Source organism: Tamandua tetradactyla, chromosome 2, assembly GCF_023851605.1.
Source record: "Tamandua tetradactyla isolate mTamTet1 chromosome 2, mTamTet1.pri, whole genome shotgun sequence".
NCBI classification, from domain to species: domain Eukaryota; kingdom Metazoa; phylum Chordata; class Mammalia; order Pilosa; family Myrmecophagidae; genus Tamandua; species Tamandua tetradactyla.
In genome coordinates, this window is record NC_135328.1 from 55657330 (window position 1) to 55674136 (window position 16807).

Here is a 16807-nt window from a genome sequence, read left to right on the forward strand (position 1 = left end):
AGAGGAGATGAGTCTCCTAGGGCCCTTCTGGACTGGAGCTCCCCATTAGCTGCCAGCCTGCTATAGTAGGCTCCTGCCTGCTGGTCATAGTCACAAAGCTGTTAAGTGTCTGGTTCTGCTGTTTATGTCCAGAAATGCCAAGCTTCCCTGTCCCTAGCCCCTCAGGGCCCACAGAGGGGCAGGGCAGGGCTTTTTCACTTTTTGCCTTCACAACTGAATTCTCCAAAGAACTCAGGAGCAGATTTCATAGCTCATTCTAGAATGTCTGTCCCATATGGCCCAGGCCTGGGAGGAGGGCTTCTTCTGTGAGCTTCCAGAGCATTGGCTCTCTGCACCACTCACTGACATTCAGTCACATGAGCACTACAGAAATGTGCATTCAAGACCTACTGTGTCTGGATGCTGGGGCTACCACAGCAAATGAGACAGATCTACCCATGTGCCCCTGTAACCCACATGCAGTTGACTGAGATGTGCCAGAAACCACCACCCAAATGATCAATTACTTAGAATGAGATGAGTGTAGGAAAGAATATATGGAGATCATGCCATTGTGGAGTCAGGAGGACTTTCCCAAGGAGGCAACTTTTAAGCTAGGAGTTAGGAGGTCCAGGAGTTGAAGAGAAGGGAGAAATAATTGAGCACAGGCTCTGAGGTGGAAAGGAGCCCACTACATTCAAGGTGCTAAAAGAAGCTCAAAGCTGGAAGTCAAGAGTAAAGGAGAGAGGTGTAAAGAGGCTAGAGCAGGGAGCTGAGGTGCCCTCTTTGAATTACCACTTCTCCAACTGGTTTATTATTCATCATTGCATGCTGCAAGGTATCAAGAACAGTGCCTTGCGCCCCTTAGTTGGTTGTTTCTGCTACTGCCACCGTGAATGCCGAAGGAGGAAAAGTTGTGCTTAGGTGCCTACCTCATCTTCCCTATGAATGTCGACCCAGAACCAATCATAAAAGAACCCCAACACCTGCAAAAGAGGGGGAAGCGCCAGGACCCTGTCCTCCAGCCTCCTAGCTTGGTGCTGAAATCAGTAACCTCTGATTCTGCTCCCCAGATGGCCCATCCTTATTAACAGGCTTCATTTTAGGGCCACATCCTCCGCTTCAGCTCTCTGCCGTGCTGACAGGTCAGCTGCCATTTTGTGTTAAACTCCTTCTCATTTATTACAATACCACTCTTTTATTGACATGGAAATAAAACCTACAATCAATGAGATATTATGAAATATACATCAAAACAAAATTCACTAGAGTTGGTATTTTCATCTGTTCTCGGGAAGGAACAAGGGTTTATGGGGAGGGGGGAGAGAAAACACTGAACATTTTTCTTCCCTATTACATGATACGATTTTCAATGAATCTATAAAGAAAATGAAAACATAAATAGAGTAACCAAACAGAGTGATCCCTGCAGCTGTCAAAACTTAAAACAGTTCAGTTTTCCTTTGATTTCTGTTTTAAGTTTTGAAAAGTACATACATCATTCTCTGCTTTCTCTCTCTCTCTCTCCCTCTCTCTCTTTTTCTCTCTCTCTCTCAGTAGTGAGCCTCTTTCTTAAATCTGCTTGCTCTTTTGTCCACTGGCTTTGACCCTTGGCAACTGAACTGAACGAATGCCCTTTATTTCTTATGCCATCAGCATTCTTATTCTGTTTATTACCTCTCAGCAGTTTGGAAAGTTATTCCTTTTTTTGAATGCCACATAGAAGTAGGCCCAAACACATTGCCTCCTTTAACTAAAATAACACTGGAGGAGAAGGGGAAAGGAAGAGCCCCTCTCACTTCTGCACACCTCCTGCCGGCCAGCACGTCCTTGGCACCTTTCCTCAGCTGTCTCGTCTAAATCTTATTGTTATGCCCTGAGGCAGGGACCATTATCCTTGTTCTACAAAAGATGAGTAAATGAAACTCGAAGAGGTCAAATGTGGTGCTCAAGATTTTACAGTGAGGAAGTCTCAGAGTCTGGATTCAAATCCTGTCTGTCTATACCAGGCTGCTTCAAACACAGAAGCTGGGTGCTGGAGGGGACATCTCAGGTCACTTACTTGAGTGATTATCATGTTTTCTTCTTGAACCTGTAGAAGCTGCTCTTCAAAAGAAGCCTTAGTTGGGGACACTCGTAAGGAAAGTGACCACCTGGCTGGATCAGGATGAAGGGTTTTGTGTCCCCACACCCCTCCTCCTCCCCCTCTGCCAGAGACACCCCTGAGCGCCTCTCCAGGATCACAGGAGATTGTAGAGCACAGCAGGAAAGGCACTGATCTCATCCAGGGTCCCCCGGTCCAGAGGAAGTGGGGGCCGCAAGGAGCAGGCAAGACAGACAGGGCCAGCACCCAGGCATCTGGAGTCACAGTCCAGCACTCCTTCTCCTTCCCCACCGCAGCCTTCCAACAATAAGACCACGTGAAGCAAAGGACAGAAATAATGTAAAATGGAATCAATCCGTCAAGTTTCTCTGGGCCTGCCCTAGAACACATATTTCATGAAGATCTTAAAAGCTGTTAACGAACTTGCCTTCCCCCACCTTCCACCAAGGCCCCTCACGCCAACCAGCAAAGCAACGGGATGCAGTTGGGAAATGGTCTTAAAAATTCCAGGCCCACTGTACTGTCTTCTCCCTCTCCCCACCACGTTCTCCACAATCTCATTTCCTTAAAATTGAACAATGTTTTCAAATCATGTTGTCCAATTGGTAACAAAGTCACTTCACTTGCATTTCTTTCCTTTTTTAGCCTTAAGAGAGAAAAAAAGAGTTTATTAAATTGCTCAGATGGGAGGCATAGCATAGCCTTCCTGCAGATGTATTAATTTTATCGCTAATGCTGTATTCGTCACATGAATGGAAGCATGACAATGCAAAAAAAAGTGGAGAGTTTAATGACAACCAGCAACTTAGCATTAGAAGTTTTCATGAAAAACCTTCCAGGCCCTCTGCTAAGAACTTTACCTGTATTATCAAATGCTTTAACAACTTTGTGAGTTGGGTACTCTCATTCCCATTTAATGGATAAGGAAACTGGGACTCGGAGGTTAAGTAACTTGCTCAAGGTCACACAGATAGTTGAGGAGCCAGAATTCCAATCAGGCGGGTTGGGTCCATGCTCATGTTCCTGGTTGCCAAACCATAATGTCCCAATAGTGTGCCAAGTAATTTCTGTTTGGATCCGAAATGTGACAATAGGGTATGGGTTGTCAACAGAAGATCTCTGCTCCTAATTATCCTCTGCTCAGACTGTCATGAAAATGAGTTTGCCTTCCTTAAGCACACCCCAGCTGTGAGCAGCAGGCGCTGGCCTGCTGGGTGGCTGGAATTGAACCCCACACAGCGGATAACCCACCATACAGACAAGTGATACTTGACTGCCAAATGCTACACCGAGTGCTTTCTCTCAATTGGGGCGTTTCGTTTTATTCCTCAGTTTCTTCAGAAGACAGCCTCTCGTACCCTTAGCAGCTTCTATTATGCTGTGTCCACAGTGGTGATGAAATCTTTACAAGCACCACGTCCTTTACTTGTCTCAGCCACAGACCTGTCATTTTCCCCATTTTACAGGTAAGGAACTTGGGTGCCGGTAGGTGAGGTCAAGGCCATACAGGTGGCAATTGGCAGAGCCAGAGTCAATCCAGGCATTCAGATTCCAGTGCAGAGCTGGTATGCGGGAGCTGACACTCACTGCCTCCCTTTATTTTTACACCATCTCTTCTAGGAGCCCCTGATTTTGCCCAGGAGAAAAAGTTTCTGGGAGTTGGTCCCCCAAAACAGTGAGCTTCCTTGTAAAAGTGAGTCCATAATCTCAGATGACACCTTACCAGTTTTTAGCACGTGAGTGCGCGTGGGTTTTAGTAATCCAAATCATGGTGTTTGTTCCTTCCAACCTCCTCACATTTGCCTTCTTCAAAATGCTGTGCGTTTCTTCCTTATCCACCTAAACCTGCTGTTGAGTTACCGGCCCCCAGAGGCCGTGGGCTCACAGCGGATGCATCCATGCACTTTGTTGCTCGCCGCCTTCTCTGAGGGTAATCAAACATCAAGCTAAGTAGCAAATAAATCTCTCCATCTCATAAGCTGCACAGCGAGATCATGTAAATGCAAATGAAGGACCTGATTTCAAGCTGTCGAGGGGGAGGGGAGGGGGCGCCGGGCCCTGTCACCGTGACCGCCTCACATGGCAAGGGCCATACATCAGCGGCAATAACAGTTCTGGCAGCCTGAAGGGAGGCTGGGCTGCATCAGGACAAAACAGGAGCTGGGCAGGCAGTGCAGAGGCAAAACACAGGCAGCCCAGGGCCGTGAGAACCAGCCGAGGGCCAAATGGGGTGGCTGACCAGGCACAATGGGGCGTGGAGAGGTACCCCGCACTCTCTGGGACTCTCCCTAGGATCTCAGCTGGAGAGCGCCCATAGTTATACTAACAATGGCAACAGTAGGAGAGGAAACTATGTATTGAGCACGGACCCTGGGTCAGATACAGTTAAACACGCTGCACAGCCCCCTGAGGTTTTACAGGAAGAAAACTGGGGGTGGCAGTAGGGGACCTGGACAAGTTAGGTGACTTGCCCAGAGTCACATGGGAAGTGGCAGAACTGGGGATCCATCTCAGTTCTGTGTGACATAGTTAACAAACTGGTTCCCTACGCTCTTGCTCTTGACTGCAGACTCTTCCTCTCCACCTTCCCCCTACCTACCAGTTGGCTCCTTTAGCCCCAATTATAAACTTGGAGCTGAGCTGTAATGACATAGGGGAACCTTTTGTGTAACTTTGCAATGTATAAAATAGAAATTTATACTTTACCTCTGCTTTTTTGACTTTTTTTTCAATTATAAAAGTAAAAACTGCAATACAAAAATCTGTATCTCTAACGACATACCTTCACATTGTCACAGCTATGTTGCTGTGTTTCCTTCCAGTATTTTTTCAAGGTATTTTTTACATGGTTGTAACAGTAATATATTTAAAATCTTGAATCCTGCTGTGTGTGTGTGTGTGTGTTTTTCACTTGGCAGTATTTTATATGCCTTTGATCATATTTGGATGTGGTCGTCTCGTATGTGGCTTTTTAGTATCATTATGCAATATTCAACTGCCACTCAGACAATGCATATGGTTCAAAGAATTTGGCTTCTAAGACGAAGCCTGGGGCGGGCCGCGGTGGCTCAGCGGGCAAAGTGCTTGCCTGCTATGCCGGAGGACCTCGGTTCGATTCCCGGCCCCAGCCCATGTAACAAAAAACGGAGAAACAGAATACAATAAAACAAGAAAATGTTTAAAGATGTTTCCCTTTCTTCCTTCCTTCCTTCCTTCTATCCTTCCTTCCTTCTCTCTGTCTTTCCTTTAAAAAAAAAAAAAAAAAAAAAAAAAAAAAAAAAAAAAAAAAAAGACGAAGCCTGAGTCCTTTGATGCATAATGCACCTGATTTTACATGATTGTTTATCTGAGGTTCTCATTATGGAAATAAATAAATATTCTCTATGCTAATAATGATCACAATTTGCATTTATATTGTGCTTTTCATTCGAGGATCTTAAGTTGTTTTACAATAATGAACTACCCGTCTGTGAGCACAATGGTATGTGTGTGCATATGTATGCATGGCTACAGTTATATACAGATATTTATTTAATAACTGCCAGGCAATATCTGTGGGATTTTGTATAACTATGCCTTTATAGGATGCAGGAGAGTGAGTGGAGGCCTTTTAACTGCCAAACAAGCATTCATTTAGTTTAGACTCAGAGCTGGGGGGTTATTGAGTTACATTTATGTTGTTGCCAGGAAGTGGGGAGTGGTTCCTGTGGAGGGTTTATTCCTGACTGTATAAGCAATCAAGCCCCAGAGAGAAAGCCGGCTGTTTTGGGAATAAACACTGGCCCATTCCCCCAGAGTGAAATCCGGTGTAGGCCACGCAAGCAACTAAGCTGAGTGATCTCGTCCATTTTTGCCATCGACACCTCGGCCGTGGAAAAGAGGTATATTGCGTGGAAGATGATTAGACTTGAGTTGCAAGGCTGGGCCACTTGCTTTGAAGAAGCTGTCTTACAAAAAGGAGACTTAGTTCCTGGGTCCCATTTTTGTCCCAGGTAAGTTCAGAAGCAAGGCTGGTGCCATGGCACTGGGAAAACTCCTTCCGTGTATTTGCCTCTGGAAAATCCCAGCGGTCCTTGCGTGAGGCAACCGGCTGCTCCAAGGGGGTTTATGGGCCCGGGGCCTGCCTGCCCAACTTGGTTCCCGGTACAGGTTTCCAGGGCCTGGTCCTTCATGTCAGGAGCAGAGGGAGCTGATTTGCAGGAGGAGCCCAGAGAATCTCGGGACCCCCTGGGACAGGGAGAGAGATGGTTTTAATTAGAGCTGAGAGATGGGAAGTAAGGCAGAGAGGGATGACATCTTAATGAGGTTTAATGAAGCTGTCTGCTGATGGGGACAGCTGTCACCCAGAGCTGCATTCCAGCCAAGCCACTTTGTGACAGAGGAAACTCAGGAAAAGGCACAGTTTGAAGGCGGCCAAGGAGAGTGAGGTGGTCAGAATCAAAGCTGAGATTTTCTCCCACATTTGCCTCTTGATGACAGGCATTCAGGCTGGTGGGCCATATTTGAATAGCTTCCAGGATTTATGATTCCCGGTTGTGCAAAACTAAGGTAGGCCCTCTTAAAAGACCTTGAGGATTCTGCATGAGTTCTTTTAGACTTCTGCCACAGGAAATGAGAAATGCAAGGACTGCAAGGATTTCAAGGGTGGAAGGAGTTAATGGGTCACTTTGCTTTATGAGCCTCCATCTCTCTTCAAGTGGGGATACCAAGGCTTCCCTTTCAGGGTTGTGAGGGTCGATGGGTGTGTTAGTTTCCTGTGACTGCAGTAACAAATAACCATAATTGGGCGGCTTAAAACAACAGAAATGTGTTCTCTCACAGTTCTGGGACCCGGAAGTCCAACATCAAGTTGTTGGCGGGGCCCCTCTCTTTCAGCTTCTGGTGGCTCCAGATGTTCCTTGGCTTGTGGCAGCATCACTTCAGACTCTGCTTCTACCTTCTTCTGTATTTCTGTCTTCCCATGGTGGAAACCTCTGGGTCTGTGCTCACTTGGCAAACCCTTGGTGTGTCTTGTCTGTGATCTCCCTCTGCTTCTCTCTTATAAGTCACTGTTTTTTCTAGGGTCGCCTAGAAAGACTCCTCCTCCCAAGATCCTTAACTCACTCGCATATTTTGCCATATAAGATAATAATCACTCTTTTGCCACGTAAGGTGATATTCACAAGTTCTGGGAAGACATTTATTTTGGGAGGCCACCATTTAACCACCTGCAAGGGGCCATTCTGGGTTAAGTTCAGAAGTGTGACATCTGACAGAGCTGAGTTTAGGCCCCAGCTCTTCCATTTACTACCTGTATGGCTTTGGGCAAGTGTTAACCTCTTTGTAAAATGGGAACCAGACTTCATAGTGGGGCTGGAAGCCTTCAGGGAGAAGTACAAAAAGTCTGGGCACCTGCCCAGCATATAGCAAGTGCTCAATAAATGAGACTGCTACATAAGGTCCTAGTTTATAAAGCCTACCTGGTATAAAGGAGATGCTCAATAAAGGTTCATTCTCTTGCTCATTTCTTTATTTCTGCAGTAAAGAAAGTGTGGTGGTTCTAAGGGATAAGGGACCCTTGTGTGAGGAAGTAGCTCTCAGTTCCACATCTGGACTGACCGCCCCTGGATACTTGAACGTTCCAACATGAGAGCTGACTGGGTTCATCTGCCTTGATTGAAAACCTGTTTTGCATCTGCAAGAGGCTATGTCTCATCCTGTCCTGGGCTGTTGGGCAGGCTGCTTAGGAACCGGGGTGGCTTATCAAAGCTGAGATTTGGGCTGTCTCATCAGTTTCAGGGATATCAGGGTGAGGTCGCCATGGAAGAGCAGGTGACCACTGTCATCAGGCCTCAATTCCCTTTGTGTTTCAATGGGAAATGATCTTAGAGGCCTGTCACAGCCGGCTTGCCTGCATCTGAAAGTACAGGGTCAGCAGCTTCTCCAAGTGTCTGTCAATTCTTAGATGGTTTTGCTCAGTCACCAGAGAAAACTTGCCGTCCCTCCATCAGTTTTTCTCTGCAGGTGTCAAGTAGGTAGGCCCAATTGGACAAGCTGGGGAAGGAGGCCGAGGTTAGTTCCAGACCTTCTCTGTTGCGGCTTCTCACTCCACCTGCTTCTAGGTAGCCCTTGGAGCACCCTCGGCTCTTCTGTCCTCTTTGGCTGCCTGACTCTGGATTTTCCTTCATGTCAGCTCTTCCCAAAATGCCAATCCAAGTTCTATACATTTCTTTCTTTTCCTGACCACCTCTTCCTTGGCCTGGTCAAGATTTAGCTGTCCTGTGTCCAGTTCACTTTAGTCCTATAATGTCTCCTGAAGTGTCAGCTCATCTCAGCCCCAGTGTATAAATCAAGTAGCAGGTTTTACCTGGGGCTCCCTTGGATACAAAGCATTGTGTTGTGTATTGCAAGAGAAGGGAATGCAAAGAAGTCAAGAGACTCATCTGTTCTGCATGAGCAAAAACCCACCTGTAGAGATAATGTCTATGCACATGAAAAGACAATTAATAGTCCCAGGCAGTTTTTGCTAAATGAGTCATAAAGAGGCAGCAAAGACTGTGGAGTTGGACATGGGTTCAAAAGCTGGCTCAGCCACTTATTAGCTGTCTGGCTTTAGGCACACAAAGCCCTAAAGCTCCCTGGGCTTGCATTTCCTCACCTATAAAAGAGCAGTAAGGTAACTATTTTGCAGGATTGTTTCAGGATTAGTGGTCAGTTACAAGGGTATGGGGCCCAGCATGCAGCCTGGCACACAGGCCCTGTGACCATAGGTGTTGTTATGGTTTGTGTGGTTGGTGCCACAGTGGTGCTGAGGAGTCAGGGCAGGGTGGGGCTGCCTAGGTTGCACGGTTCATAGGGCAGATCGACTGGTGAGGGGTGAATCTGCCGCTCCGCCTAGGGTATTTACATGTGAACACAGGGTGTCTGAGACATGGTACACCTTAACCTAAAGGACTGAATTGCCAGTGGTGGACTTTCAAGGACAGGAGATATCTGGGGACAGGCAGAAGAGAGGAAAAGGTCCTTTGCAGATAATCCATGCAAAGCTCTGTAGACGCCCTCAAGCTGTGCCTAAAATAGGCCAAGGGACCCCTGGGGTTTCCTGTGAGTGGCTTTCTCTGATACTTTGATGTAAACTGCCTGAGAGGGAAATCCAGGCACCAAAGTGGAAGAGCTAAAGGCCAAGCATGCTTCTGAATCTGCTCTTAGCCAAATTCTTGGGTAGTCCTGCTTCATTTCACCTGGGGATACTCCGGTCTAGAAAAGTTTTAGGAAGCAAGAAAAAAGTTGTCGTGGTTTGTAGTTGTTGATCTTTTACCTGTGTTTACATGGGTGTTGTATGCAGCTGGATCTCCTGTGTGTAGGGCATCCATTGCTCTTTCAGCACAGATGGTGGGAAAGGGTTGGGTGGCTGCAGTGACAGGTGAGAAAATTCTGTGGAGGGCAGGAGGCAGGACTTCACAGGGTTAAGGACACCAACATCAGATCAAGAAATAGAACTTGACCTTGTGCCACTTACAGTCACTAGCCCCTACCCCAAGGAACCCACTTCTCAACTTCTAAGACCACAGCCTAGCTATGCTCATGTTTGAACTCTGTCGGAATGCATCTGGTTTCTTTCCCTCCATATTTCCTGTGGGAACCATCCAGGTTGTTGGGGGTAGCTGCCATTTCTTCAGGGCTTCTCAACCTCAGCATTGTTAACATTTTGAGCTGGACATTTCTATGTTGTGAGGGGGTGTTCTGTGCACTGTAGGATGTTTAGCACATCCCTGGTCTCTACCCACTAGGTGCCAGTAGCACTCTTTCCCCAGTTGTGACAACCAAAAATGTCTCTAATCGTTGTCAAATGTCCTTGAAGGAACAAAATTGCCCTTGGTTGAAAACCACCACTATGGAGTATTCTTTGGTATGAATATGTCATAACTTGTTTTCCACCTGTGATGGCCAATTAGGTTGTTTCCATTTTTTTTGGAAACATGGATGGAGCTATCATGAATGTAGCTGTTATGAGCCTTCTTAGACATGTTTTTAGGTACAAATGCACACTCATTTCTGTTGGGTTCCAGGAGGAGATTGTTGAGTTATAAGGTTGGCATAGAGTTATCTATAATAGATACTGTCAAACAGTTTTCCAAAGTGGCTCTACCAGTTTACACTCCCACCCAGCGCACAAGTATTCCGGTTGCTCCACAGTCTGGCCAATAGCATCGAGCTTTCACTTTGCAATTCACAGAGGTTGATCACCTTGACATATGGATAGCCCCTTAATGAAGTACCTGTTCAAGTCTTTTGCTCATTTTTCCATAGGATTGTCTGCTTTTTTTGTACTGATTAGTGACAGTTCTTTATATATTATGGATAAGAGTTCTTGTTAGATATATGTATTGCAGATATAGTCTCGCACTCTGCAGACTCACAGATTTTTTGAGATAGAGGCACTCTTTGCTTCCCCATCACACCCTCAGGGGCACTTGACTGTCATTACTTGTTTAGCGATCCATTTTGCGAGACAGTGAATTTAATGAAGGCAGGGCTGTATGTCTTCTTTGTTTACCTTAGAAATCCCAGAACAGGGCTTGGTGCAGAGTAGGTGCAAAATAAATATTTGTGGAATGAATGAATGAGTGAATCTTCCATTGGGATGATTTTTGCAGCCTAAAGCTTCAGTGTGCTTCAGCAGTTATTGATTCCAAGGCAGCGTGCACTAGAAAGTGCAGAGATTGAGGTGCCTGACTGCTCCCCCATCCTCTGCAAAGGATAGCAGCCAGCTCCTGAGTCTGTCTGTCATTCCTCTGCCAGCTGGAAGTCTGCCCACCTGCACCTGCCCTGAGGGAGGCGGGGCCTTTCTGAGAAGTCACATTTTAATTAACTTCCCCAGCAGTCACTGGAGAGACCAGATTATTTCCATAAACAAATGAGGGACTGGAGCTTTGTCTGCAGCTCAGAGTGAGTCATGTGGAAGGAATTCAAAACAAACCACCCCATCCAATGCCCAGTGTGCCCATCTGGAACTCAGAACTGAATACCCCTCAGGGGAGTACAGGGTCTGAGATTTGACCCTGAGGTGGATAAGAAGAGGGAGAACGATCAGCTGTGGTGCAGAAGAGAAACTATGAGTCTCAAAGTGGACATTTCATTCATTTATCTATTCATTCATTCTACATCTATGTACAAGCATCTATTCTGCACTGGACCCTGGGGAAAGAAGGATAGAAATAAAGACCTGATCCCTACTAGGGGAGAAGGCATCAAACAAGTCATTATGCAATTAATAACTTAACTACACTACTGTGCAATTTTTGAAACAGCTTTAGAGATATAATTCACATACCATGCAACTCACCCATTTAAAGTGAATAGTTCAGTAACTTAGTATAGCCAAAGTTGGGCATCTGTCACCACAGACAACTTTAAAACATTTTCATCACCTCATAAAGAAACCCCACACCCCTTAGGGGTCACTCTCAAACCCCATTCCCTCCAGCCCTAGCAACTACTAATCTACATTCTGTCTATAGATTTTCCTATTCTGGACATTTCATATTAATGGAATCATACAATATATGGTCTTTTGTGACTGACTGCTGTCGCTTGCATAATGTTTTCAGGGTTTATCCATGTGGTAACATGAACTGCTATGTAATTTTGAAAGTGTCATGAAGGTGAATGTCACGATGCTATGGTGCTACAAGAAGGTTTGTCTCAATCCAGGAAGGCTTCCCAAAGGAAGAAATTTTTAATTTCAGGCATTTATTGAGAAACTACTATGTGCCATCGGTAGAGTGGGGGGAGGGCAATAGAAACCCATGGTCCTAACTGTGTAGGAATTCATATTCTAGGCGGGCTGACTTGACATGTGCATTCATACAAATGGAGGTCACTTAACCTCCAAGACCCAAATGAACAGAACAGATAGTAAGAGTTACTGGAATTCAGGGGAGGAAGAGGCCACTGTGAGCACTAGGGGTATAGACAGCTTCCTGGCAGACACAGGGCTTGAAGAATGGGGCCAAGGACTGAATTCCAGAAAGCTGAGCAAAAGCTTGAGGTGGAATTCTGTGGCTCCTAAAGGGAATGTAGAGTAGGCCAGAGTAGGGGCCTCGCAGGGGTGTCTGGGAGGCAAAACTGCACAAGTGAATAGGGACAGAGTATGCTGGGCCTGGACTGCCAGTCTAAGGAAAAGAGTTTATTCCAAAGGCAGCAATGGGCCATTAAGAGTGGTCCCTCACCATCTTTCTTCATGTACCCAGGACCACAGGTACTGGAGAGGGAGGGACACAGATGAGATAGAAGGAGGTAAAGTGGGGCCAGAGCCCGTCAGACCATCTGGCCAGCCACTGGCTAGGCCTATGACCTGTGTCCTGTGGGGTGGGGAGGACCAGCTGTGCCTCACTCTTCTCAGTAATGTCCACAGGCCTGATGTTGCCAGAAAGCTAAGCAAGCCTGGGGCTCATTGGTATTTATTTAGCACATGAATCTGAGTGGCCCAGTGGTTAAGAGTGTGGGCTGCAGAGAAAAGATCTGAGTTCAAATTCCAGCTAGTCACTTCCTAGTGGATGGCCTTGCACAAGCTGCTTGATCTCTCTGCCTCAGCTTCCCCAACTGAAAAATGGCGGTGCTGATAGGATGTGCCTCACAGGGCAGTTGTTAGGATTAAATGAGAGAAAGTATATGAAGTACCAAATACTTTATCTGGAAGATACTCAGAACTCCGCAAGTGTTCATCAAGAAGGATAGCGATGGGGGTGCAAGGGTAGTTTAGTGGTGGAATTTCGCCTGCCATGTGGGAGACCTGGGTTCGATTCCCGGCCCAGGCACTTCCAAAACAAAAAACATTCAACAAATGGTGCTGCAGTAACGGGCTAGTCACATGGAAAAAGAATGAAATGTGGCCCCCACCATACAGCATACAAAAAAAGAGAAGGCTAACGATGATGGTGGCGGTGATGGTAGTGAGGATGGGGATGGCTGTGATGATTATAATGGTAATTGTGATGTGCCAAGTACCACACAGCAGAACAGAACTGTTGTCGGATGAGGTCTCTGACCTCTGGGGCTACTATTCCAAACAGACGCAGCAGGAAGAACTCTAGCCTGGAGGGCAAACACACCTGCATTTGAATTCCAGCTCCATTGCTTCTTAGCTGTGGATAAAAACTTTGCCTCTCTAGGTCAGTTTCCATATCTATAAAATGGGGCAAATAATATAGGTATTAAAAGGAAGGAACAATTTCATTTACACCAATGTCTTCTGGAGATCCAGGAGGAGTTCGCCAGCGACCTGGAGATTAAGAACAGTTGTCCAACTGTCCAGAGGTGCCAGTGGCAGTAACTGTTTGAGCCATCTCTGGAAGGGATGAAGTATTGGGAAGTAAAACTGCCCCCACCCCTGCCCCCTTTGATGGCGGCCTCTGGACAAGTCTTCATGAACTGGTCCTTCAGCACATCCACTTTGTTGAGTCGATTCCAGCTCAAGCCAGGCAGGTGTAGATCACATACAGTGGACTGATTGTACCTCTCGCCTCCCACTGTACAAGCGTGCTCCTTCTTCAAGACCTCTGTCCAACTCCCTGGTTCCCCATTTCTGCTATCCTTCTTACCCCTTCACATGGGCACACCAGTCATGCTTCTCCTGTATGTGTCTCAGCATCCCAAAGCAGTTTGCACTCCTCTCAGGGAGAGCTCTGTCAGACATATCCTTGTAATCCCTGAAAGTCGAGCACAGGGCCTGGCACAAAGCAGGTGGCTGAGGCCTCCCTGATGCTGAATTATATGATTGCTCTGAGATTCCACCCCTCACTTTTCTCTCTTTCTTTCTCCCAACAGGCTGAACTTGGGAAGCCTCGGGAAAGAAGCTGCAGTCTGCCTGGAATTAATTTTAATTATGGCCTCTACGTCCGGGGGCTGGATGGAGGGGTCCCCGCAGGTAACAGCATGCTTTGAGGTGAAGATTGGATGGAAGGCTCGTTCTACTTCACAGAGCTCTCCATCTAGGCTAGCCTCTTGGCCATTGGCTGCAGCATAATTCTGGTGGAAACCACAGATCTAGGCAGATGAGTGGTGAAACTCAGGGGTTGGCTGAGATATGGGAGGGCCAAGTGTGCAAGGAAATAGCCAGGGTACCCAGCCTTGTTCCCCAGGGATCACAAAGCAGGCTCAGGACTCTCTGAGAGCCCAAAGGAAGTCAAGGCCCAGGCAAACCAACTCTATGATGGATGCTCAGACACCCTCTAGAATCTCAGGGAATCTTGATTCCTCCTTTTTTGGGGCCATCATGCTTTCTGGACACAGCACGCCCTGGGTTAACGGGAAGGTACAAGGACCTGTATACCACCCCTTTCTTCTCAGTTAGATACCGTGGAGCCAGACTGACAGCTTTGCTATGGTTCTGTCTCCCAGCCATCGGACACTGGAATGTGTTTAAGCAGCAGCCCACCTGTCCCCAAGAGCTGACCCGGAATTATATTGCAATGAACCGTGGAGCAGTGAAAGCTGGCCTGGTAACCGCCCGGGAAAATTTCCTCTACCGCCGGCTCAACGACATCCGCATCAGTGACCAGGATGACCGGCGTCTGAAGAAGGAACCACCCTCTCTTCCTCCAAACATGACGTTTGGGATCCGGGCACGGTAAGGTGGTGGGCACCCAGGGCTCCATCCCTCACCACGGGCCCCAGTGTTCTCAGCTGAATCAGGGGAAGCAACACATCCTTTCAATCTCACTGTTGTCTCTCTTCTGTGGCCATGCATTGAATTCTGCTGAGCTGGATCCTTAGCCCAAAGCAGGATGCACTGTAGGTCTGTGCACAGGCCGCCACTTTCGTTCAAGAAATACTTAGTAAGAGTCAGTCACATGCCCCATACGTGCCCTCAGGGGAATGAGTCATTTGGGTGAGGGAGGTGGAAGCATTCCAGGTAACCCCAGCACAGTGCCATCCCTGTGAGCTCATGAGAGAGGCACTAGAGCCTGGGCTCAAACCCAGATTCTGGCTATGACTAGCTGTGGGACTCAGTTTCTGCATCTCTACAATGGGGATAATTGTACCTGCTTCAAAGTGTGGCTGTGAGGATTCAGTGGCAAAATACATATAAAGACATTCACATAGGGAGTGTTAGTTATTATTATTGTTAAAACCATGTAATACAAACCAGAGACCCAAGTGCCACAAACTTTTAAAATTTGTATTGAGATGTAACATGCACAGCAAACTGAACAAATGTTGTGTTCACCTTAATGAATTTAAAAATTCATTATGGATACACTTACATAACCACCACTAAAAATACAGAATATATCTGGCACCCTAGAAAGTTCCCACATTTCTCCTGAGGAACAACCTTTCATCGGCCCACCATCACCATTGATTAGATCAGTTTGTGCAGCATTCCGATTGTTTCACATCCTCGCCATTACCAAATGCTATGCCAGGCATTCTGATTTCTCTACATCCTTGCCAGTATCAAGTACTGTGCCTTGTCGATATCTACAGCAAGACTATGACTGGAGTGGGGCTTAGAGCAGCTATTTAACGGTAATGAAGTTCCAAATTCCACAGAGAAATAGGCAGGGAAATGGGGGTGGGAGGAGCAGAACAAAAGGATTTTCAGAGCCATTGTGCCTCTCCAGTGAATGCCTTCTCTTCTCCTGCTTGCACCTCTCCAGTAACTAGTTAACTGTTCTCCGGCTTCTAGACGTGTCCCTTCCCAAGTCATCTTCCACATGACTGCCAGACCTATCATCCTAAAGCACAGATAAAACTGTTATTCCCTAACAGCTCCACACTCTTAGGGATTTTATCTTCTTTTCTGTTTTTGCCTGCCAAGCATCCTTTCCCCCTCCTTCTGGGTACAGAACCCCTCCATCCACATCTTTTCTACCATTAGCCCAAGTGGATTGGGAAGACTAGTATCACCCATGGCTCCAGGGATGGACCGCCAATCCAGGCCTGGCCAATCAGGACATCAGATTGCCCTGGACCCCGCAATTGGGTCAAAGACTGACATGTGGCCCAGGCCTGGCCAATCGGTATACGTCATAAACCTCAGTCACAGTGATTGGTTCAGAGGCAGAAATGTGGCCCATACCCAGCCCTGACATGCATTACGTTCTTTAAAAGTAGAATGTGGTTGCATGTAATCAAAGCTCAGCTCAAACTGGCTTGACTATTAACAAGGGGAATTTATCGTCCCATGTGATTAAAAAGCTGAAGGGTAGAGCTTTGGGCATAGTTAGATCCAGCAATCAAGTGATGTCATCATCATTTGGTCTCTCTCTCCATCTTTTGGTTGTACTTCCCAGTTTTGGCTCCATTCTCTGACAAGCTTTCTCTTTATGCTGCAAAATGGCCTGCAGAATTTCCATTCTGATATCTTATTCTCTTAGTGACCCCCATGGAGCAGGTGTAGCAACCAAATAAGCCTTGAGATTGAGGTTCTTTGTTCCTACTTGGATTACCCATCTATCACTGAACCTACCTACCCCTGCACTGCTCACTGTGAGTTAGTGAGACCAGCCTGTGAGATACTCTGACTGGGCCAACCAGGGTCACTTGCCCACCCCTGGAGCCAGGGGTGAAATCACTTCACACAATCCACATGGGCTGATGGTGGAAAAGATGTAGAACTAGGGATTCTTTCCTAAAAGGTGAGAGAAGGGAGGATGAGTGGGTAAAAACAGCAAATGTCTACTCCAGCAAGCCTTCCTTATCATTTCCATTCCATGGCAAAACTTACCATTACAAGAA

The 16807-nt window shown here is 46.7% G+C and overlaps 1 protein-coding gene across 2 annotated transcripts in view; it reads left to right on the top strand.

Annotated features, from left to right (window-relative positions):
• The window catches only part of CFAP77 (cilia and flagella associated protein 77), a 148373-nt gene that overhangs the window by 57838 nt on the left and 73728 nt on the right, over positions 1-16807 (top strand). For both annotated transcript variants that reach the window (XR_013170083.1, XM_077147340.1), the window contains exons 2-3: positions 13892-13991; positions 14465-14693. Coding sequence is in view for 1 of the 2 variants with exons in the window: in XM_077147340.1 (XP_077003455.1) it covers positions 13892-13991; positions 14465-14693 (329 nt within the window). In the remaining variant the exon portion in view is untranslated. The remainder of the gene's footprint in view (positions 1-13891; positions 13992-14464; positions 14694-16807) is intronic.